The sequence below is a fragment of the Paramisgurnus dabryanus genome, chromosome 18 (genome assembly GCF_030506205.2).
Source record: "Paramisgurnus dabryanus chromosome 18, PD_genome_1.1, whole genome shotgun sequence".
Taxonomy (NCBI): Eukaryota; Metazoa; Chordata; class Actinopteri; order Cypriniformes; family Cobitidae; genus Paramisgurnus; species Paramisgurnus dabryanus.
In genome coordinates this window covers 28,253,278-28,277,965 of record NC_133354.1, presented here as the reverse complement: position 1 = coordinate 28,277,965, position 24,688 = coordinate 28,253,278, and the positions used below count along the sequence as shown (strand labels likewise).

Here is a 24,688-nt window from a genome sequence, read left to right as displayed (position 1 = left end):
AATTATCAAATGATGAGCAATAGCTTCAAATTCAGGGACCTTTCAAGGACTTTCCAGGTCCGATACCCTCAAATTCAAGGACTAAATATGGGGACACATTTTAAGTGAGAGCAAGGTTACATCGTGTTACCTTTTAAGATACATTGTTACATTTCCCTTTCGAGGGAACTCGCGCTGCGTCACTGTGGTGACACTTTAGGGTTCCCTTACAAGGGGTAAGTGCGTCTGAATGTGTATATCAAATTCAACCAATGGTGAGGCTTAACGACAAAGACAGGGTGAGGCAGGAGCCAGGAAGTATATCGCTATCTGAAATATTGCCAAAGACGGCGTTACAGGGACGCAGGAAGTATGGCAAGGGAGACGCAGCGTCTCGTTCCCTTCTCAGTGAACAACAGTTACATACGTAACCCAAGACGTTTTCATGTGTCAATCACAACTATGCAAAAAAGCATTTTGGTATGAATCAACATTCACATACAGAAGATATAAGCATTTAAAGGGAACAGTTTAGCATGTGTGCTTAAAAAGTCTAGAATTTTTATGATATTATCCTACACTACACAGGGAATAATATGGATTTTTTTTCCAGAAAACTTCTTGCATAAAATAGATTCAAGCACTTTCAATGACCTGCATCTATGCATGTACATTTTCAAAAACTTCCCAGGGCCTTGAATTATTTCCCCCAGATTTACAAACTTTTAAGGATTTCAAGGACCCATGGGAACCCTGACAAATAAATCCAACAGAACAAACATACAAATGAAATAAAAAGTGCTGTTCATGTTTTCAGGTTTCAGGTAGAGTACAGAAACTGAATAAAGTAATCAGAAAAGATAATACTGCATAGTCTTTTCTGTATAAATTGGATTAATCCTCATTTAAGTTACAAACGTTATTCAGTCAAAACAAGGAAATTTAAAGGTAAACCAAATGGTAAACTAACAGCACCGCTAACTTTTAATCTTTCTTGCAAAGTGTAAGGTAGTGTAACGTGCCACAGGGAGTACAAAAGATAAAAGGTAAATGGTGCTCCTGGGATTCATTTTTGATTTGTTCAAAACCAGACTGCTTATTTTACAGACAGCATTATATGTGCCACAATGTACAACAATGGAAACAAATATAAGGTTTTTATAAGACTTGACATGTCTATCAAAGTCAGCCTTGTTTAAAAACACTTATACCACGGGGCTTTTCTAAAAATAACCACCAGAGTAATGTCTGTGGTAACCGTAATAAGGAGAACATTTAGCCTCAGTAAAATGTATGCTGATGTGATGACTGTATGAGGTGTGTTAGTTGAGATAGGGTGTAAATAGATTTAGCACAGACTGATTTACCTTTGAGTCATAAGCGGACTGTTGGATGACTTCTGGGGCCATCCAGAACGGTGTACCCACAAATGTCTCCCTTTTGATCTGCGTGTCTGTCAGCTGCCCCGCAACACCGAAGTCTGCTAGCTTCACCTCACCGGACTCCGACAAAAGCACGTTGGCAGCTGTAACCATGTAAAAGTGTATGAGAGGAGGATTCGAATTATAATCCTTGAAGACATGATGAATTTCAACTTTTACAGGTGGGGTAAGAGTTAAACGTTTGTAAATGTAGTTGATATTTTAAAATGAGCAAAACCAGTTTTTTAAATACCGCTTACCCCCAAAGCGGTTGCTCTTTAATGATTAACAATTCATTGCAACATTATTTCACATTAATCCTTATGTAAAATTGTAAATTAGGTGTACTTTCTTTTTTGCTTTTCAGATGGGATTTTAAAAAGAATTTAATGGTTGAGTAATTTGCCTACTTAAAAACTATAAACATTTCTTCTTTATCTATTGCAGACCTTTAAACACTACGTTGTACTAAAATGAATGACAAAACTGTAATACTGAAACAGTGTATTAGTAAAAGCCTTAGCTTTTGATTTGATTGCATAAAAACATGTCAAAGAAACTTTATAAACTCTTGTATTTTGTTTGTTTTTCAATATAATTTCTAATTGTAAAATAAAAGGCTAAGAAAACCCACTGAACATAAATTAAAGCATACAACAAATCAGTGCTGGTCTTTGTAGACAAACCACCTCACCCTTCCCAGTTTAAACAAGTGGAAAAACAAACGGCAGTGGAAAAACAAAACAGTCACACCCGCTTGTCCTGCACAGACACAAATATTCATCGCACAGAGGCAAATACACTGCGCACACACCTTTTATGTCCCTGTGGATTTTCTTCTCAGAATGCAGGTAGTCCAGACCTTTCAGTATTTCTTTTAGCATAGTGGCTATCTGGCATTCATCAAAGGGTCCAGCTCGCAGCTAAAAAAAAAATGTATATAACAAGTTAAATAAGAGTTCACAAAATATTTACATTTGTCATTTATCTCTCAAATTTTTTAACCCTTGACACAAAATATACCTTTGAGGTCAAAAGAGTGAATTTTTAGTCAGTATTCATTAAGACCCTCACATAAAACTATTTCATATCTTAGGAAGACTTAAATTATACTGCAGACAAGTCGCTTATGTGACTTTTATAGTGCTTTTGTTTTGACACATTGACTTTCATTACTGGAAAGGTAAAGTTTTGAAGATTGGGTATTAGATACACTGCGATCTAGGGCTGGGCAATATGGCCTAAAATAAAAATCTCAGATTTTTCCCCCAAAAAAATAAAAAAATACGATTTACGATTTTTCCCCCTACTAAAAAAAGCAATCTGCAAATTGCAAAGAAATTATTCAAAACAAGTTTAAACTTTTATCCACAGTATATATGGGCACAATCTCTTTAGCAATATGCACTATTCATTACCCAATGCGGTTGTTATAGAATGTGTGTTTGTGCACACGCATTGATGCATATAGGCTTATATAAAATGCATACATATATTTTGAAATATAAAAATGTAACCAAGGATCAAATGAAGAGTTTGGTTCCAAACGCCATTTTGACTAATTTGGGTAAAAACGTGTTTTCTATAGCAAGAAAGTGACAAGATAAAAACCACCATTTTCTATTACAAACTTTCACATAGCATCTTTAGGTTATAATAACATTAAAAATTCAAATCCATAATTTGATTTTCAAAGATTTATTATAAAAACTGATTATTTTTTCCACAAAATGCAATAAATCCATGACAAGTTTTTTTTCAAAATGCTATAAATCTATTGAATCAATGTATAAATGTGCATTCATCTTTGCCATGTTATATTCATTTAGTTGACTAGTGGTATCCACTAATTTAAAAAAAATAAACAATGGCATTAATCAAAACACTTACTTTGTAATATTAAGAACACTGTCATTGCTGCTGTCATCCTCGGGACGTCGTCGCTTTACTTTTTTGACAGCGATCAGCTGTAAAATATTTTGGTCCTGCTCAATTTTTGTTGACTTTGCGTAAAATAATGGAAAGTTTTTCATAAGCTTATTGCTGTCGCGTGAGAACAAGCAACAGCCAGCATTTATTCCTTTGTCCGAGTGCCTCTCGCGCAAATTATTCGATTTTGATTATTCGATTTTTATGTTTCTTCCCCATCACAGAAAACCTCCACAGGTTTTAGAAATGCCATTAAAGTATTATTTTGTTTTTGTTTGTTTGTTGATCATGAAATACAAAGTATATGAGGAAAACTAGGACTCTATGCTGCGCTGTGATTTATTGAGCGGATTTATTGCATTCTGCAGAGAAGGAGGACTGACGTTTATCGCATTTTGGGAAAAAAAACATTTTCGGTTTCAAATAAGAAATCTTTCTAGGGTTATAATGTTTCCAGACGCACTGAAAATGCGTTCTGATGGTGTACTGGTAGTGCAGTGTTAAAGAGAAAATCGATTTCCTTTCAAACAAGTCAACGTAAACTACACATTTGATTTAATCAATAAAATCTATTTAGCGCTCATTCTCCACTGCAGTCTAAAGCCGTGGAGACTCACTGATCAAGTACAAGTACTTACCAGGTCCAGAGCTGAACCTCCTCCCAAATATTCCATTATGATCCACAGTTTACTGCCCTACAGGAAAAACAGAAAGTGAGATAATTCAGGGCTATGTCACGACAAGACTATGTATGTGCAAGAGAATTAGCACTGACACAAAAATCCATAGCCAGCACATCTTTGAAGATTGAGACAACTCCATACATTTTGTTAATTAATATTTTTACATTTAAAGACTTTCAGTTTAAAAACTGATATATTTTTTCAAGGCTTAAAATATATAAAATTAAAGATTATATTAGTAAAACTCAAAAGGGGTGGTTTCCCAAACAAGGCTTATCCTGGTCCCAGACTAAAATGCATTTAATTTAAAAACAACTTGTAATGACATATCTTAACAAATATCAGTGTCATTATTTTGTCTCAAGACGCACACCAGTAATGTTTTTGTAAGGGTTGTTTGTAAAACATTTTAAAGTGACACTTTATAGTTTTTCAACCTTCATAATATACTTTCAAGACCCTTGTGATGGTACATCGACTTAAAATAGGTTAAATGACATGTCTACCATAGCCTGATGGGGTCTGTATCGCTTTTACTCGTACTTTTAAACTTGGGGTTTCGGGTAGTAACCCAAGCACAAAAAGAACTACAAAAATCTGCTTTACGGCATACGTCACTTCCTCCACTTCCTCAAATTCGGACGTGAGAGCGCAACTATTTATTTTCCTGATGTTTTTGTCATGGCTGAAGCAGCAACTAAGAAAAAGAAACCCAAGGTTTTGTCGGAGGAGGCCAGAAAGAGAAAACAGGAGAGTGCTGTCATGAACAAAAAGGAGGAGGGGTTTCTGACCGATGCTGACTTGGCCGTCATGCTAGTAAGTAATGTTATAATGCTTGCATATACAAGTCCTGTCTGGCGCCCAAACACTTTTTTTAACGTGAATTTTACTGGAGGCTACTTGGAGAGTGCATTGAGACTTGTACACGTGACACTGTGGCGCTGTGGTAACCTCGTGGACTTACGACACAGTTCGATTCCACTTTAAGGCAATTTTTTAAATATAAACTTTAACCAAGCGACCACCGTTACAACTGGCTTGTAAACGTGAGCTATGCGATCTTTTGGCGTTTGAAAACAATAAAACCCATGAAATTATATTTTATGACACATGACATGCTGAAAGGCACACTTTGTGACCTAAAGACTCCTTTGCGACAGTGCTGCGGCGCTTGTGGCCTTTAGGGGCGTTAGACGTAAAAAAATACATGACTAGCACCCCCTAGTGGCCAAAAAGTTCCATGGTGTGCCTTTAAATATGTTAATATCACTAGGGCATAATCCTGAATTAATCTAAACCCTGTCTAGGAAACCATTCCTATGCATGGTTTTAAACTTTTTAAAGTACACTCCTACATATGAATACTACTATTTGGGGTTTTATTTAGCGTAAATAAGTGAAAAATCTAATTGAATAGGTTTTTATCTGAAAAAAAAAATCTAATTGACCAATTATGAAAATAATTGTTCATTGGAGCCCCACAAGCACGAAAATTTTCTAAGAACTGCTGTACAAAAATACCAGGTATACATTAAGACATTTACATATATGTCTAATAGCATAACCCTTGTACTTTCCATGTTTATTACATAACCCTTTAAGAATTTACTAGTAAAACAAGACATCTACACGCTTGTAAAAGCTAATAAATCTCCCCTCGTCCTTCAAGTAAAAACAGCAACTTGCAATCTATTCTGCAACACAGTGACTCATTTAAATAATCTCTCACCTGAGTGATAAAACAAAACCCAAATAAACACTGACCATCAACACACATATACACACACACACAATGAAAAAGGCCAGACAAAATCTATGAGCATATGTTCTGTATGGCAGCCTTCCAGAAATACAGGTATTGTGACATAGCACAAAGGGTTTGGCTGCAAGTCATCACAATGGAATTAAATCTTCACAAGGAAGAAAACTCACGACTGAATTTACCATTTAACTCCTTTGTATTAACTTCCATTCAAAGGCAACAGTGTGTACTGTGAAACAATATGTCAATCTGTACCTTCAGGTATGAGCCGTAGTATTTGGTAACATGTGGACTGTCGCACTGGCTGAGAACTGTGATCTCCTGTTGGATGTCTTCGATTTCATCTTCTGCCTCCTCAAGATCAATGGTCTTGATGGCCACTACGTTCTGAGTGCGGCGGTCAATACCTTTAAACACCTCACCAAATGAGCCCTTCCCGATGCGCTCTAGTTTAGTGAACAGCTCCTCAGGGTCCACTTGACTGTTCTGAAATTAAAAAGTTTCACTTAATAAGTTTTACTTGAATATTTTTAAGGTAAAAACTATGAAAGCAGATTAATTAAATTTGTTTGCAGGTGAACTGGAATACTTCAATGCTTGCAGTCTTAAAACAGCTGAACATCCAAAGTAAATTTGTAAATCACTAAACTTCTATGAGAAAACCACCACACGGACAATCTGCACAAATGTCAGTAACTTAAGAATCGCAGTCATGGCGCAGCAGGCAGTCCAAAAAGAGATGGACATCAGAGATGTAAAAAGCAGTCCACAGTATTAATAATAATAATTCCTTACATTTATATAGCAGTTTTTCTTAGTACTCAAAGCACTTTACATATGAATGGGGGAATCTCCTCAACCACCACCAATGTGCAGCATCCACCTGGATGATGCGACGGCAGCCATATTGCGCCAGAACCCTCACCACACGCCAGCTTATTAGTGGAGAGGAGACCGAGTGATATAGCCAATTAGTATGAGGGATGATTAGTAAGCCAATGGGCAAGTTTGGCCAGGATGCCGGGGCACACCCCTACTCTTTTCGAAGGACATCCTGGGATTTTTAATGACCACAGAGAGTCAGGACCTCGGTTTAACGTCTCATCCGAAGGACGGTGCTTTTTGACAGTATAGTATCCCCATCACTATACTGAGGTGTTAGGACCCACACAGACCACAGGGTGAGCACCCCCTGCTGGTCTCACTGACACCACTCATAATTGTAATCATAATTATGTTACCTGTATTTGTTAAATTATTATTGCTGCTATATTATTTAAACAGCATTTGGGTATTATTTTAGGAATCTATGCAGCAAAAAAGACCAAATTTCAAATGCTGGCCATAGGATGTGTAAAGCCCAGTGGTGGTGTTTTATTTGTAATAAAATAAATCTATTAACATATACATTGTAGTTGTGATGCTTCATAATTTTTGGATGAGTGCGCCTACATTTTTGCTGGTGCTCCTAACTCTTTAAAGTTGGGAGCACCAGTTCTACCAAATCAATTTTTTTAATTTTGAGCCCTGAATGCTGATGGTATGTTTTTGTTGTATTTTTTAAAACATTGCCTATTTAGTAGTAATAGCATCCTGGTAATGCAGTTATCAATTCAAATATATATTAGCCTTCTAGGTCACTTTTGTAATGTTACAATTAATCAGTTTTTTACGTGTTTGCTAGATTTTCTATTGTAATCATAATAATGTTAGCTGTTATTGTTAAATTATTATTGCTGCTATACCATTTAAACAGCATTTGGGCATTATTTTAGGAACCTATGCAGCAAAAAAAAAAAAAAAAAATTAAAATAGAAGACCAAATTTCAAATGCTGGCCATAGAATGTGTAAAGCAAAGTGGTGGAGTTTTTATTTTTAATAAAATAAATCTATTAACATATACATTTATTATAGTGGTGGTGCTTTAAAAATTTTGGATGGGTGCACCTAAATTTTTGCTGGTGCTACTAACTCTTTAAAGTTGGGAGCACCAGTGCTACAAAAAAAAAGGTAATTTTGAGCCTTGAAATGTATCCTAATACTTTGATAGAGGAAATCTATGAAACCATGAACACAGCTGGGCAAATACCTGTGGCAGATTCATACATCTCTTTTATTGTACTATTTTGTAAAATGTAAACAACACTGGTCCAACAATTCCAGTTTCAGTTTGTAACCGTTTTCTTTATTTCACATATATCTTAAAAGGTCAGGTTCTTCCTGATCACATTTTTTAAACTTTAGTTAGTGTGTAATGTTGCTGTTAGAGCATAAATAATACCAAAGTGATAAAGCTCAAAGTTCAATCCCAAGCGATATATTTTCTTTAATAGAATTCCCCTTTCAAAGCCTACAACGAATGGCAGGTTTGGACTATAGCCCTCTACTTCCCAGTTGAATGATGTCAATATAAGAGTTTTTGACTAAACTCCACCCACAGGAATACGTCAGTCATCAGCTTTGGCTAAAACGGCTCTGCCAAGCTAAGCTGCTATCGAATCACAGCACAGTAAACAAACCACACAATCAGAACTCAATACGTATTTCTGAAGGAGGGACTTCATAGAACAAGTAAGACATCAGCCCTCTTTTAGGACAGTGAAAACAGTGCTATACTGATAATTAAATTGTGTGAAAAATATTGGGGGGTTTTTACACGTGAAATATGAACACGTGTTATATTGTGCACCATAAACACAATCAAAGCTTCAAAACACAGGAAGAACGGGACCTTTAAAGATGTCTGTGGTAACGTGGTATAAGAGGAAAAATAAACTCTGGTCCTTTGAATTAATTGAAAATAATGCACATCCAAGGTGGTAATGCCACCGTCTGGGTGTGCATTATTTTCGATAATGCACAAAAGCCTTAAGTCAATTATTCCTTTTACTTAGTTTCTTGTTCAAGTGTCAGATGGTCTGAAAACACTCAGTTGTACAGTCTTTCGGCTGAGCTTTTGGCAAATTACTTTCCACACCAATATCTGACAATATAAGTAAACCAGTTAAAACAAATGAATAATTTGTTCCAGGACCTTAGACTAACATTTGACAGCAGTGGCACTGGGACTTGGTAGCACCAAAGTTGTGAGTTGGAGCAAGAAAGAAACACTAAAACTACATCCAAATGTGTTAATCACATAAAAACAGCAACAGACATTATTTTGAGTTTTTTTTAAATGTACTATTTATTGGTATTGGTAAGTATAAGTAAAATAATGTGTGTTGAAAAATACTGTTTTTATTTGCATATATGTACTGAAAATTAAAAATGGGGGATTTTTTTTTAAATAGATACGTTTATATGTATTTTTAACAACATAACAATAATGTTTTACCTGTATTTCAGGAAACGTTCAAAAATTAACATTTGAAGAAATAACGCTGATTTTTAATCACATCTTTTATGTGCTATTATGCTCTCAGTCTTTTACATTGCTGTTGTATATGTCACTCCTGAGGTTTGCTTTTGTTGGATTTCAACAGACATTGGACTGAAATAGTCACAACACATGTAGAAATGATGATTAAAAGCAAAACTGGAGAGGTCTCTTATTTATTTATTTTTTTGGCTGTATATTTATTACAAATGAACACAGATAATGACTTGATTTTGGACAAACATCTCTTTCAGCATCTTTATCATACTCCTACTTAGCACATATTGAACTTTTCAAAACATTAAAACCTATAGTATTCTACTTTTTCCAAAATCCATTGTCCAACTAACTTTACTGATACAAATAATGATTAAGTAAACACTTTTACTCTCATTATTTCAAATATAAAACGTAAAATTTCACTATCGTTCTTTTTAATAGTTTCACCAAGCACATACAGATTGAGCACTGCTTTTGTCAATATAGCTGCTCAAAAATAAAGTGGCACTGCTACAAGACGCGTCTGAGTCTCCATCAATCATAAATGATTGAAGTTTGTATGTGTTCGCTTTTCGTTGTATCCGCAATAACCCCAATAAATTGAGGGCATGTGGTGTCATTGGCTTACGTTGGTACGAGAAAAGTCATTCTGAAGTATCTCGGACTTCAACTTGAACGGCACCTGCAATATGATAAGCTGCATTGCTAGTTCGACCTGCAACATCTTGTCTGTGTCGAGAAGTGCCTTTACCCTAACCCTGCAAATCATTCTGCAAGCATTTTGTAAGGCACAAGATCAAGATAAAAGAAGGGAAGCACACAGGGGAGGAAAGGCGTCAGGGGAGAGTGACTGGATGCGCCATAGACAATCACTAGCGTAATATATAAAATAATACAAAGCAGCAAAGATTTATCAAAGAACTGCTTATATTGTAATAGACTAATTTGGATTGGGACACTTTTGTTTAATTTACACACAAAAGCAATGGTTATAAAATAAAGTAAATAGTGGGACACATCCAAAACAAATTGACAAGGAACTTAAAGAGTGTTGTAGGGCACAACATCAAGCATTTCTGAAGCCATCAGAGTACAAACATTTAAATCAGATACAAACAATATTCAACTAATTTTATAAATTCCAAATCTTTATTTACACTTCACGGGCATGCAAATCTGTATTATTGTTGCCTGTTCAGATCAGCATCTAATATAAGCCACATTTAAACGCCATGTGAGCACCCTTAAAAAACAATGAAAACGAATAAAAAATTATTTTCCAGCTAAAAAGGGAGCAATACAGCAAGTGGGCATCACAAATACACTTTATTCAGATTGGCTGGAGCAGCAGTGACAAGCTATATCATGCCTCACAGCATGTGGGTCTGTCTCATCCTGATAAAAACGGTACACACGCATCAGTGCATTAATGACTAGGCTGTTTGTTAACAAGATCACAAGGGAGGCGTCCATGTACCCACTCAGCTGGGTGAATTTCCTCCTGATGCGCTATTCAAACCCATAAACTAACAACAAAGCCGCACTATTAAAGGATAACATGGGTACAATCCACACGACACAAGCACCTTGCATTACGTTACTACAGCAGGGTCTTTAAAGGGCTTCAATTATCCAATTTTACATTTCCTTTGGTGTGTAAGGGGCTAATCACACCAAACACGCTTTAAACGCTTGGAAACGCAAGGCGCAACGCATTGCCTTTTTTAAAACTGTCATATTAGCAGAAACTTTAAAAAGAGGATGCTCGCTGGAGACACGCAGGAGACAGTAAGTGAGTGGAGTCCGGTTGATCCAAACAACTGTAAACTGCCTTCAACACAACGAAAGACCCACCTCTCCCCTTATTCGATTGGACAATAAAAAGACGCAAATGATGTTGGGCGCTTTTCCGCTCTCAGCGCTCCTTCAAAAGCGTGTGCTGCGGCTGGCTGCAAAAACCGCAAGGCGTTCGGCGCGCATAAACAGCGCGCAAATGCTCCCTGTCCATAGAATATTATTCAAAAAAGGCGCCTGCAACTGCCATAAACGTGTTTGGTGTGATTGGCCCCTGCGTATTAGTATGCGTTAACTCTTTCCCCGCTCCGAGTAAACTCGTCAATTAAGAGAAAATGCTTCCCTGCCAATGATGAGTTTTTCCGGCAATCCGTATTTTCACTATTATCCACCAGGTGGCGTTCTTACCCAACTTATAAAACCCGGAAGTATCCCTTTAGGGCAAACAGTTTAAACTCTGTGTATGTTTTAATTATCGCTCTGCATCTGATCTCTATCAAAAGTCCTTCACAAAAATGCAATTATCTCAGCTTTTTGCTCAAAATTCGGTATTTTTGAAGAAACCTTCCCATATATATATATTGTATGTTTATATATTTAAAGAAGAACATTTTCTGGAAAGCATTGTTTTTAACAACAAAATAGATGCTCTTTAAAGGGATAGTTCATTCAAAAATGATTTTACTCACTCTCATGTTGTTACAAACCTGTATAAATGTTTTTGTTCTGGTGAACACAAAGATATTTTGAAAAATGTTTGTAACCAAACCATTCGTGGACCCCATTCACTTTTCAAAGTAGGATAAAATAATACTACGGAAGTAAGTGGGGTCCACGAATGGTTTGGTTACAAACATTTCTCAAAATATCCTACTTTGTGTTCACCAGAACAAAGACATTTAAACAGGTTTGTAACAACATGAAAGTAAATGATGACAGAATTTTCATTTTTGGGTGAACTATCCCTTTAAGCTTTCACTGTACAGTACCTGTGTCTTGCTGACTCAGGAGTCAACTATGGGAAACTAGTGTACGAAACACTTCTTCACAGGCCACACCCAGACACTTCAGCCCAACATTCCTAATGCTTTTGAAGCATCACCTCTATGAATGAACAACTGTACGGCCTATTCAATGAGGAGTTTGGACTTTGAACCCGGCTGAATTTACAAAATAAACATTAAAAATGTCCCAAATGGTAGGTTAATAAGTGAAGGATCCCAGCGTTGAGACATTGTCATGCATAATGATTAACAATACAGCTCAGCAACAACATAGTTGTCATAGTAAAGAAATTATAGAGAGGACAACATGCTCAGCTAGAGTTCAGGTGACCTTTCAAACCTCAGTCTACTTTGAAGAAAGTCATGTATCCGAACATCAACCAGTCTAAAACTGAGACAGTGGCCACAATAAGACAGAACCGCAGCAGTCACACTTCCTGTGCTGCAGTTTAGGCTATTTCTTGCTGTAACACTAATACAGTAAAGATGGATTACATCACTGTCCTAGGTCATTGGTAGCAAAGAGCAGACTCATTATGTTTTATAAAGAGGGAACAGGAGTGAATGCTGGCACACCTTTAGGGAGCAGGTGCCGCCTCATAGATAAATATCTGCACCATCATTTGACCAGGTGCACAGAGATATCCAAATATAGACCTGTCCAGTGTAGATTGATCCAGACAACAGTTTGCACAAACTTTGCCATGTGTATACAGGTCAGTAAACACAAACATATACCCCTCATTAATCTACTAATCCCAAACACTCAGCATACTGTACAGAAACCTGCACTTGAATATATAAAGGACTTACAATTATGCATGTTAGCTCTTAGTATTACTTACTAGTCATGTAATGACATTATAAAATAAAATGATTAGGGTAAGTATACCTTTTAAGCCCACTTTTAACTTTAATGTCAAATTATAAATAGAGAAAATCTTATTTTATTATGCTCATGAATTTAAGCAATCCAGTGATCTATTACTTCCATGACATATTTGTTGCATGCCAATCACATCTGTCAGTTAAGTTAGACCCATTTATGTGTACACGGCCTCAGCAGAACTCAAACAAAGACACCCCAAAACTTTGGTGTTTCGAGACCCTTAAGAAATCAACACATTTCTGCAATTTTGTAAATGCATTGATATTATGTGAAATAAAAGATAAATGTATTGTTGTTGGGGTAGAACTTAATTTTATATAATTTTCCTTTAAAATGAAAAGATTTGTTTATTAGCGTGTGCACAAAGCTAATCTCACGGTCAAACCATAAGCCTTAGAGGCTGTTTACACTTAGCATTAACATGCGTTTTCCTTGATCAGATCACAAGTGGACGACGTTAATGCCAGGTGTAAACGGTGTTCAAAACTTTTTGAGCTCGTCCACGTTCGACCACTTTCAACCACATCCAGAGGTAGTCGAAACCACTTTCGATCGGATCGCTTTGGAGTTGCGGAACGCATATGTGGTTGAATGTGTTCGAACAGCCACATGCGACCGCCTTCTCTCTGCCCATTTATCTAATCTGAGGTATTAAACACAAGTTTTACGTCTTTTTTTTACTTCTGGCGTGAACATACGGTGAACAGCGCTATTTTTAGCCTTTCATTGATAAAACTAAAGTGTCTAATCTCTGTAGTTTCGTTTTGAAAGCGTGTGAAAGTTGCGCGATTGTATTTCATCAATTTTGCTGAAAATTCAGAAAAAGCTCTTAAATACACACGTACAAAACTCTGTGCAGCATGTTTACTTGCTAAACAAGCAGTGGACTCCGACATAATATTAGTTTGACAAATTATTTTGTAGAGCAGGTTATTTTCATTAACTTTTTTAAAGATGTGGTAGATTGCCAGAAATGGGGCACAATGAAACCTAATGTGGGCACAATAAACATTACTATTACTATGATGCTTAATCCACAGTATATTGCATGTCTGTATAAACAAATCTTATATTTTTAAAAGAAAAAAGAAAACTGTCTTTTTCACAATTATTCACTGTGGAACCATTTAAAGAGCACCTATTATACGATTCACGATTTTACATTTCCTCTGGTGTGCAAGTGTGTTTTAGTACATGTTAACGATATGCAAAGATACAAATCCCAAAGTAAATGATGACGCGAGTTATCTACTCTAATTTAAATCTCTTTTCTTGGACTACAACAAACACACGAATTGTAGGCAACAGTTTACTTGCTGTGCCGGTTGGTGAGGACACGACGGTCATTATCCTAATTCTGTAAATCTTAATTTACATTTCACAACTATATATAGATATAGCCCACAAATGACACATTGTGTAGCATGACTATATAACAGACAGTGCTCCAGACTAACTTTTTTCACTAGGAGCACAGTTGCCCCCCAACTGTAAATTTTAGGGGCGCAACCAGAAAATTTAGGGACACACACTATAAATCAACAAGCTAACCAAATATTCAACTAATATTCTACTAATTTCCACTATATTACTATTAAATACTTTAATGATAGATGCAGAAAGTACAATGTTCTGTTTCAAATTCAGTGTCACATCACAAAAACATTTCAAATGTACTGGTCACACATGTGCAACTGGATGTAAAATTCAGTGGCACACTCAAATTTTGAGGGCAGTCTGGATCCCTGACAGATGTCTTCTAATCATTTGCAAGAAAATAAAAAAGAGAGAAAAAACTACAGCACATGTCTAAAAATCGTACTGGTATGTCACCTTTACCATAGGGGCATAGAAATTTTTTTGTTTTTGCTAGCAAAACAGTTTGAAGTAGCCAGTCTTTGAGAAAGTAAAGGCCAAGAGTTGATTCTCATCAGGGATGGGAGACCTGATAAATGTTACTGGTACTGGTGATGAGCTCTATCGCAAACATTAGTAAAATAATTTTTTTTAAATATTTCCGTCACTGAATAAATATATTGAATGTTTACTTATTTTAAAATTAATATTTTCTATATTTTGTGAAACAATCTTAGGGTGTTTTCAGAGCTGTAAATTAATTCCTTTGTTTCGAAACCAGGGGTTAAATGGCTATGTTGCAATTTTATCTGGGATCTGTTCGCCTTCACAAGGCAATATTTCCAAATGAACCAGACTTTGTAAATACAAGTCATGTGCGAGTAAACATATTTTTTCCCCCAGAATTACTCTCAAATTTTCTATCAGGATGGACGGACAGTAGCTTTACAGGATTATTGCGTGGCCTTTTTGGTAACTGTGGTTTTATTACTTCATTATTTTGAGCATGAATCAAAACTTAGGCGGAAAAACGTCCTATTGCGGAGAAGAGCCATTAGAAGATATTTTATTAGAAACAGGTGCACTTTGGTTTTAAATGGTGTTGACGTGCTCACCAGAATTCATCCCCAAAGAGCTATCAGGTAGGTTGTGCCGAATTCGATAGACGATACTATTGTGTATCGAAGATAGTCAGACGTATGTCCGATAGTGGCCTTTCATGTTGATAGTTATTATTATGAACTTGTAATGTGACTCTTCTTCGCACCTGAGCTTGTAATTTGTGCAGCTCTGCCATTTCCTTGCACTAGAGAGGTTGTTAGGTACGCAGGGGTTTTAAAACCAGCGAGTGCGTTGATCTCGCTCCCTGGCACGCAGGAAATTTCAGAGCGCCTGCGCTTTAATGATGCACTCGGATTAATGGCATCAGTTTTAAAAAGGTTGATGTCATGACAGTGTTCCCCTGAAAGTAAATCAGCTTTTTGGTCCACCAATCAAGTGGCTTGTCATAAATGAGTAAAAAATGTACAAATAAATAAATAAATGAGAAACTATTGCCCCGGCCCCCGATACTATTGTGTATCGGCGATCTAACAGGCTGACAATAGGACGATCTCATAATGGGGCATATCACCCAACACTAATTCATAGTTAATAAAGATATAAGTTGGCCTGTTTATTGGTCCGTTGGGTCGAATTGCATTTACACTAATACCGCTCTAGAGTTCGTTTGCAATCGGGACGAGACCACCTCATTTAATCGGTCTCGGAGCAGTGGTTTTGGTGCGGATCCAACAAGATCATTTTAGACTGTGTTCACATATGCTTAAAGAACTGAACCAAGAGAGAAAACACACCAGGTTCCAAAATGAAGGCTCAGGGTCTGAAAATACCCTAAATGTGGTCTTATTTGGAACACACAGGGGCTTAACTGGTGTCAAAGTACCAATTAAGCCTATGCCCGACTTTATTGATAAAATATCTTAATTTTGTATTCTAAAATATATATAAACGAATTAATACATTTTCAACAAACGCATTTGCATTTTAATAAACTATTTATACAAACTATTATAATTTATTAATCTGTTAATTTAACATGTTGCACGAAACAGGTAGAGTATGCCATTATTTTATGTGGAAACATATTAAAATAAACATTCAAAATGGTATCAGATTGCATGTACAAAATTCTAGTAATCGTTGTGTATTGTTTTTTAATATGCATTGATATGCGTTTCATTCATAAACAGTGTATATGCACATAATGACTGAGGAGGTTAAAGCCAGGCATGGTAAACGACCTGACCAATGATAAAACTGTTCAATAAATGTACTGTAGTGATAGTTCTGTGATATATCACGCTGTAATACAACGGTACTGGCTGCTTGCCATATTTATATGCAACCAAATTTACATGGCAATCCAAGGTATTATCAAAGAACATGATCAAAACAAATGCTATGGTTCATGTCTAAAAAACAACAATGTCGTGACAACTTCAGTGTTTAAAACTATTTATAAACTTAAAGTAAACTGTTAAGAACTCACACTAATGAACATATAGATGTGATATAGAGTATATTATGATAAATGCGGGATAATATTCATTATGATGATGGCCTGGCTTTACCTTTCCACACAAACCCACCTGCATTCCAGGAACTTGAACAGCTACCGGCGACTGAGCCATCTCCAACCGTCCACAGACCAACTACACAGCAAATAAACTTTCAGATAGACACCTAAAGCTTTAACTTTCACTACTTTGTACTAAAACTATCTTTATTACTATATTTTCACTGTTCGTGAAACTGCTCGCGACGCCAAACTCCCGGGCTAGCTGCGCTCAGTTAGCTTTAAACTCCGTCACACTCGACACTCCGCGACCATGACTCCTTCCTAAAATCGACTTTTTAGTTACTTTTATTAATTCCAGATGGTTTAATCGCTCGTCGAGAGCTGGTTACATGCTTTTGTCAAGAGTTTGCCTAGAGTTTGTTCTTCACGATATCCTCTCAAACGTCATGACTCGCGCGGCGCTCGTCAACTTGTTTTGTGCTTCTGCCGTTGGGTGGAGTCGCGCGCTCTGACCGCGAGCACACAGACATTGCGTCACCAATGCCGCTGCTGCCACCATCAGAGATCTAATTACATTTACACTATCTTAACTCAGCTACGGCGTACTTTTCCTAAACATTTAACTGATGGTACATACATTCTGAGAAGGCTTTGGGTGACAGAAGGTGCTGATAAAGTTTCAACATTCCCTGCCAACAGGTCTCACAAAAACGTCTTGATATTATATAAACATTTTAAATTAATTGTTTTAATTCGTAACGTACATAATTAGAGATGCACCGATATTCGACACGTTTTTTTTCTCAATTCACTGGCATTAAGTATAGCAAAGGCAAAATGCAGTGGTTCTCGAACTTTTTTGCTGTACAGTGCATCCATTTGCGCACTCTATCTCCCCCAATAAAAATGAACGACAAAACAATTCTTAAACTTAAAATAAACAAAGCAAAACATTAAATGATACTACGTAGTGCTGTTCATTCATAAACATAAAACTAAAGTTGGTTATATAGCCTTGTTTTTTTTTTGTTTAATTACACAGAATTAATGTATTTTATTAAATTAATGTATTTTATAAAATGTCATAAATCTGGGGCCCCCTTAGTTTGAGAACCACTGCATTAATTAACTGTGTAAAGACACTACCTTGTCTGTTGCACAATCCTTTTCTTCTCTGGGTAAAATAATTAAATACTTGACAAAAAAATACAAAATATAATTTGTCACTCAAATTGATCCAATCCTTATTCAATAGAAATTATTTGATGATGCACCAATAAACTAGTATATGTTAATCAGTGTTGGGTAAAAAAATTTACTTAAAAAAAGTAATGAATTACTAATTACATCTTTAATCATGTAATTAGATTACTGTACAAATTACCCTCTCCAAAAAGTATTTAATTACTTAAATTACTTTATAAATCCTATTTAGTAAATAATACAAAGATATGCTTAAAATGGCTTGAATAAATCATATAAAAGTACATTAATTATTCTGGTTGCACTTTTTAAGGCCCAATTCTCACTATTAACTACTTTTGCCTCAATTTACTCATAATTATTGATTATTAAGACGTAGCAAAATAATTGTTAAATTTAAGTTTTGGTAGGGACTAGGTAGGATTAAGGATGCAGAATAAGGTTTTGCAGATTCAGGCATCTATTTGTGCTTTTTAAGTATTAATTAACATCCAATATCTCAGTAATATTAATGCCAATAACCAATTAGTTAATAGTGAGAATTGAGTGTTAGCATTATTATTAACTCACCAAAGTATTTAATGTGAGAAGGATACAAAAAAACATGCATTTTAACCTTTAGACTTTAAATTTAGTGTTAAATCCACTATTGTATTATATATAATTGTTCTACAGTCCATACGCAGTATTTAGTTCAATTACATCAGAAGTAATTAAATTACTGGGGGGAAAAGAATAATCCCTTACTTTACGTTTTTTAGGGGAAAATTAAATTACGTAACAAATTACTTAGTAACACCCAACACTGATGTTAATGCATGTGTTTTTGGCCTTTGCAGAATTAGAAAATCATCAAAACGGTGGTCTATTTTAATGACTCGACATGAGCAAGTGACAAATATCAAAACTGGACAGATGTTTTAAAATCAGCAATGGCAAAAGATGCAAATAATCAGTGGTTTATCATTTATAGCCCTTGATATAAAACTTATTCAGCCAACAAAACCACCATAGCCTTTCTAGAGGTGGCAAGGTTATTAGTTATCTTTGTGGCATATTTAAATCAGCAGTTACTCTCTCACATCTGGTCCAGACCACCAGCAGGCAATCTGTTGTCATCATATTGTTATGCCGTGCGTATATTGGTTAATAAATGACCTATAATGCAAAACAAATGGCAACAGGCCAAAATTCCTTTTTAACAATCCAAAAGTACATTTCCTGTAGTAGAAAGCTAAATGTAAGATTAAATAACACTGCAATACGTGAAAAATTATAAGTGTGATAATTTTTAATTAGGACCAAAAATGAAGTAAAACATAGACAAATTCACGCAACATTTGCACGGTAAACAATGAGATTTTAATGTCAGGCACTGTTGAAAGCTACATTGCCTTTACAAAGGAATGGACACAATGACGACGAGTGTTAAATGTGTAGTACATTGGAGAACATAAAACTGAGATATTGGTCCATATCTACAATGATACATTTCTATGGCTGTTTCATCAGACCAGCTGAGAAAGCGACCAAAGTATCTGACATCTAAAGAGAAACGATCCAACACAAAGAAACATCTCATTTTCTGACATAACAGTTGCGCAAAATTCTGAAACAAACTTTTGGATGTATTATTTTTGGTGTAGGAGGGTAAATGTACTGTAACTGATCAATAGTTAAATTAACAATTAAAGATCTTTGAAAAAAAGGGGGGGGGGTAAAATTGTAATTTTACTATAAATGCATCCAAATGAGTTGGTCCAAATCAGTGCTTACGGTTGACTGTAAAAGGCCAACTCAATTCATGGTTTTGCTTTTCTAAAATTACAGGGAATATGTAGTAATAACAGGTTCTGTCAAGTGGTTATAATCTCACACAAAGACAGCTGTATAATTACGTACAAACTGAACAATATGGAGTCAGTTTAATTAAACTGTACAAAGTTGTTGTATTGTACTTCTGTTGTGCATGGTTAGACGTCCAGATTCGGAAAGCCTTGACTTATTGAAAAATGAAAACTTTTTCAAATTAATAAATCAATATCAAATGCATTTAAAATAATTTTATATTAACAACTTTCTGTAATCCTAAACGCAGCAATCACAGTGTAAATATGGGGGCTGCCATAACTGCTGGGATTACACAGAGAAAAATACTGCAGTGGAAGAGCAAACATTATAGTTAGGACTGACAGATACAGTATATATGGATTTAAAATCAAACAAAAAAGAAATCCACCTGCCTCTTTTATCTACATGTTAGACTGTCTTTACAAGATCATTCACGGAGTTGTCTTGAAAGTTTAACCAGTCCTGAGGGCAATAGGTCCCACGTATACAGTTGGATTTGACCGTAAATGCAACAAGAGGCTATGGTTTACAAATATAAAATGGCTAGGATCCGCTTAATTTGAGCTTAGCTCAAACGCAAGAGTCTTCTGAAGAGTCTTTACCAAAGTGGAGCTCAAAAGAAACATCTTTGTAGCAGGTCTGAATTTTTCTTTTTCTCAACGGGTACGTCCTATTGTGGACCCCAGTGCATAGTGCTATGTTTTCCTCACTGTTCGAAAACAGTCAAACGATGACAAACGTCTGAGCATTAGTCTGGCATGTCGATGCACAGTTTGGGCGGTGGCACAAAGTATTTGCCAGGACTTTGAGTGATCACCACACCCGTCTTCTTACGAAACATTGGAGCGATTTTTGGTGCTTCGTGGATGGGCATTTCCTCGGACACGTCGGAATCTTCATGGTGCAAATCGTACGATATGTTGCCGTATTCCCTCAAGAAGGGGAAAAGTTCAAGGAGGAACTGGCAGAAGTCCTTGCGAATTCCAAACCACCCTGAAAAATAGAGAAATCAGATGTGATTGTTTAAACATAAAAAATAAGTCAAATATGAAAATATGGTTTCATTAAGTTATGAAGGGTGGGTAACTAAATGACCCAGCAATAACATAGGTTAAATGTTACGTACAATGATTGCCTCCTTTCTGACCGAACGTGGTCACCATTAGAGTAACCAAAGACACCCAGAGAGGCACAAACACTGGAACATAGTTGGAACTATAATGACCATCCAGCTTATGCACAAGAAGAATCTGAAAACAACACAAACAATGATGAAGGTTTTATTCATGAATAAAATTGCTATCATCATTGACTCATCTTCATCTCATTTCAAGGATTAAATGTGGGGACACCTTTCAAGTGAGAGCAATGTTACATCGTGTTACCTTTTAAGATACATTGTTACAGTTCCCTTTCGAAGGAACTCACGCTGCGTCACCCTCCAGGGGTAAGTGCGTCTATGTGTATATAAAATTCAACCTATGGTGAGGCTTAACGACAAAGACAGGGTGACGTGGGAGCCAGGAAGTATATCGCTATCTGAAATATTGCCAAAGATGGCGTTACAGGGACACAGGAAGTATGGCCAAGGAAGACGCAACGTCTCGTTCCCTTCTCAGGAAACAACAGTTACATACGTAACAAGAGATGTTTTCATGTGTCAAACACAACTATGCAAAAAACCATTTTGGTATGAATCAACATTCGCATACAGAATATATAAGCATTTAAAGCTAAAAGTTTAGCTTGTGTGCCCAAAAAGTATAGAATTTTTATGATGCCATCCTACACTACACAGGGAATAATAACAGGGGAAAACTAAAATAGATTCAAGCACTTTCAATGACCTGTATCTATGTATGTATATTTTCAAAAACTTCCCAGGGCCTTGAATTTCCCCCCCAAATTCACATACTTTCAAGGACCAGTGGGAACCCTGTCTGAAGTTGCAATTCACTTACATTAAATTTAAAAAAACGGCTTGGATATTCATACAGGTTTAGTCGAGAGTATAGTCTGTTTTATTACATGTACGCGAACGTATGCGCACGATCGAAGGCACAGTCTGGCAAAGTATAGTTTTTTTATGTGTACACAGATGTTCGACGCATGCGCATTGTGACAAAATGCAATGCATCACCTGGGCTACATACTACATTCTCCTGTACGTGCATGTGCGACCTATGCGTACAATGTATGCAGAGTTTCAAAAATCTAACTGTGCGCAACGTGTACAGCACACATGCAATCTTCTGATGGCGAAAATTGCGTCACATGCACTGTATGTGGACCATACTTTGGCCTTTAGTGACAACTAAACTCACATAATAACAATCAAAAGACATGCTACAAGTGCATAAATTACATCATCAAAACGAATGTTGTTGGAATCGAACCTCAAAGGTAAGCAGGGGAACAACAATGGTCATCCAGCTGATCGCCATGGTGATGTGAGTACGCCGTTGCTCGGGAATAACATCCATGGAGCGCAGGAAGAGCACAGACCAGACGATGTAATAGAGCACAACCAGACACAAGAAGGACATAAGAATCCACAACGGCACGCACACCACCTAGCAAAGACATGATGCTGTTAAAAGTGCAGAGCTTGAATCACAAAAGAATCAACTGCAGGTGACTCTGATCAAAGTTGAACTGATGTCCTTACCAACCACGGCCATCTGATGATTTCATCCAGTCGCAATGCAATAAAGATGAACTGAAGAATATTGACCGAGCAGAGAATCTCCAGCTGACGAATACAAAAATCAGGAGGATGAAAAGATTAACACATCAATTTATGGAATTATTTGATTGGAAAAATCTCCTTAGCGAATACCTCTAGTGAGCGGTCGTGTCTGAATCCCCACACGCAAGCTGCAACAGAAACCGGTGAGACGAAAAAGAGCGGCATGAAGACTAAAAGCCAAAAGTGTGAACCCCGTTCTACGCGGGCACACACCAGAACCTCAAAGGTGAGCAGGAGGAGGTGGATGCCCACGGCGATCAGCATGGCCTTGAACTCCACGCAGGTCTCTCCTTCAGCCCTGAAGACCACAACATCATACAATGGGTCATACAATACGCTTGACCACAGGACAATGAGAGTGCTTTAACACAAACTCCCTCTGTCCCACAGAAATGTGCATTTTAATTCTGCAATATGACTATTTGCATATGTAACAAATTCAAAAACATGTTAAAATATTTTTTATTGGCAGAAATTGTACAAAAGATAAAATGTGGGCATTTTATATGAGAAACATTCCGATCTTAAAATGTGTCTGGAGTGGATTGCGGAGGACTCTCTCCCCTCCTAAAACACAGACAGGACGACTTTCTGAACAGGATGTGGAGGTCAAGTTCACTCTTGAGACTTTCTTCTTGTAACCCAATGGAAAACTTCTTACTTAAGTCTGACTTTATCATCAGCTTTTCCCATGACCTTTATTGAGTTAATGATGATTTTTTTGTTGTTGATAAACGCAAATGCCAAATGCATTTAAATCTAAATCTTTCAAATTATTTCAAGTTATTATACAGTTTATCTCATATAATCTATTGATTAAATCTACATTATAATCTCATAATTAATCTACTCCAGCTCTTTAAGGTGACTGTTGCTGGTTTAAGGCTGACAATACTGGCCAGGATTTCGAGTGCGTCTTCCGGAAATCGTATTTGTCAACCGCATACGTCAACAAGAATTTCAGTTAAAAACATAATACATACAATCGTAGTTTTAATCTTACCTTAAAATTAACAGTTGCTTTTCTGAAATAATAATCTGAAATAATAAAACTTTGATTGACAAATTCGACTTCCGAAAGACGCACTCGAAATCCTGGCCAGGATGTGTCTTTTGAAGAACGGCACATATGGTCAGCCTAGCTGGTTTAAACTGGTCCTCCTAGCCTGGCAAAGCTGGTGGGTCAGCTGGTCTTCCAGCCTGACCAGCTAGACCAGCTTGCTACACCAGCTAATACCAAGATGGGAGGCCAGCTAAAACATTTTTTTTCAGTAGGGTTGTGGTACTTGCCTTAATAAATTTCAATCTGATTTCATGTTGACTGTTACATGATTCTGACTGACGTCACACTGACCTGTATTGTGGGTTATGAGCCCACACCCCAGTGCCCACTGAAGCCCCAATGATGACCATGAGTTTCCAGAGCCAGATGGGCGCAAACACCGCCCAGTAGCTCCACTGGATGATGCCATCCAACTTCAATGACAGCAGCACAGAGAAGAGCAGCAGGCATGCATAGATCAGGAACTTGCTGCAAAATAACACACATACAGTTCAACTGTAACCAAAGACATGTACAGTTTTCAAACAAACATGGACAGATTTATCAAACTTAAATTGTTTTGCCTTAAACTTTGACTTAAAGGAAAGTGGCATTGCTAATGCTTGTATGAGAATCTTAGCAGCAAATGTTTGTATCTGCAGTCAGTGCAGTGTTTGATTATATCGTAGTACTTTAGGATATAAAGTGTTAAATGTATAAAGGTCGTGTTGAAGGTTTAAATATTAAAACCTTTTTATTTCCTGCTTAATGTCACATCACGCTAAAACTATGCCAAGACAAATCCAACAGGCCTGGAAAGTGAACATTAGCAGCTAAGCTAACAAAGTGAATGTTCATCATATCAAAACAAAGCATGTGGGTTTTATTGTTCACCTTACGCGTCGAAGCTTACCTGGGGTTGAAATCTTGAAAAACACCGCGGAGATTCATGATTTCCTCTTCAGACCATTATTAAATTGAAATGGAAAGACATGCTAACTGACTGTCTCTCACATCAGTACAGACGCAACCAAACACAGTGACGTCACACTCCCATCCCTCAAC

At 36.7% G+C, this 24,688-nt stretch overlaps 2 protein-coding genes across 2 annotated transcripts in view; both read right to left on the bottom strand.

Moving 5' to 3' along the window:
• The window catches only part of stk26 (serine/threonine protein kinase 26), a 28,745-nt gene extending 11,467 nt beyond the window's left edge, over positions 1–17,278 (bottom strand). Inside the window, exons 1-5 of the mRNA XM_065287550.1 lie at positions 16,849–17,278; positions 6,030–6,260; positions 3,968–4,024; positions 2,215–2,323; positions 1,347–1,504 (exon numbers count right to left, since the gene is read on the bottom strand). Coding sequence (XP_065143622.1) covers positions 1,347–1,504; positions 2,215–2,323; positions 3,968–4,024; positions 6,030–6,260; positions 16,849–16,890 — 597 coding nt within the window. The 5' untranslated portion in view covers positions 16,891–17,278. The remainder of the gene's footprint in view (positions 1–1,346; positions 1,505–2,214; positions 2,324–3,967; positions 4,025–6,029; positions 6,261–16,848) is intronic.
• A 1,988-nt stretch (positions 17,279–19,266) lies between these two features.
• On the bottom strand, positions 19,267–24,673 carry tmem185 (transmembrane protein 185). Its single transcript, XM_065287548.2, has 7 exons — positions 24,537–24,673; positions 23,936–24,112; positions 22,672–22,879; positions 22,501–22,584; positions 22,229–22,405; positions 20,959–21,082; positions 19,267–20,825 (listed from the first exon to the last, which is right to left on the bottom strand). Exons 1-7 carry the CDS (start codon positions 24,572–24,574, stop codon positions 20,581–20,583), a joined length of 1,053 nt encoding a protein of 350 aa, XP_065143620.1. The 5' UTR covers positions 24,575–24,673; the 3' UTR covers positions 19,267–20,580.
• Between the last annotated feature and the right edge of the window lie 15 nt (positions 24,674–24,688).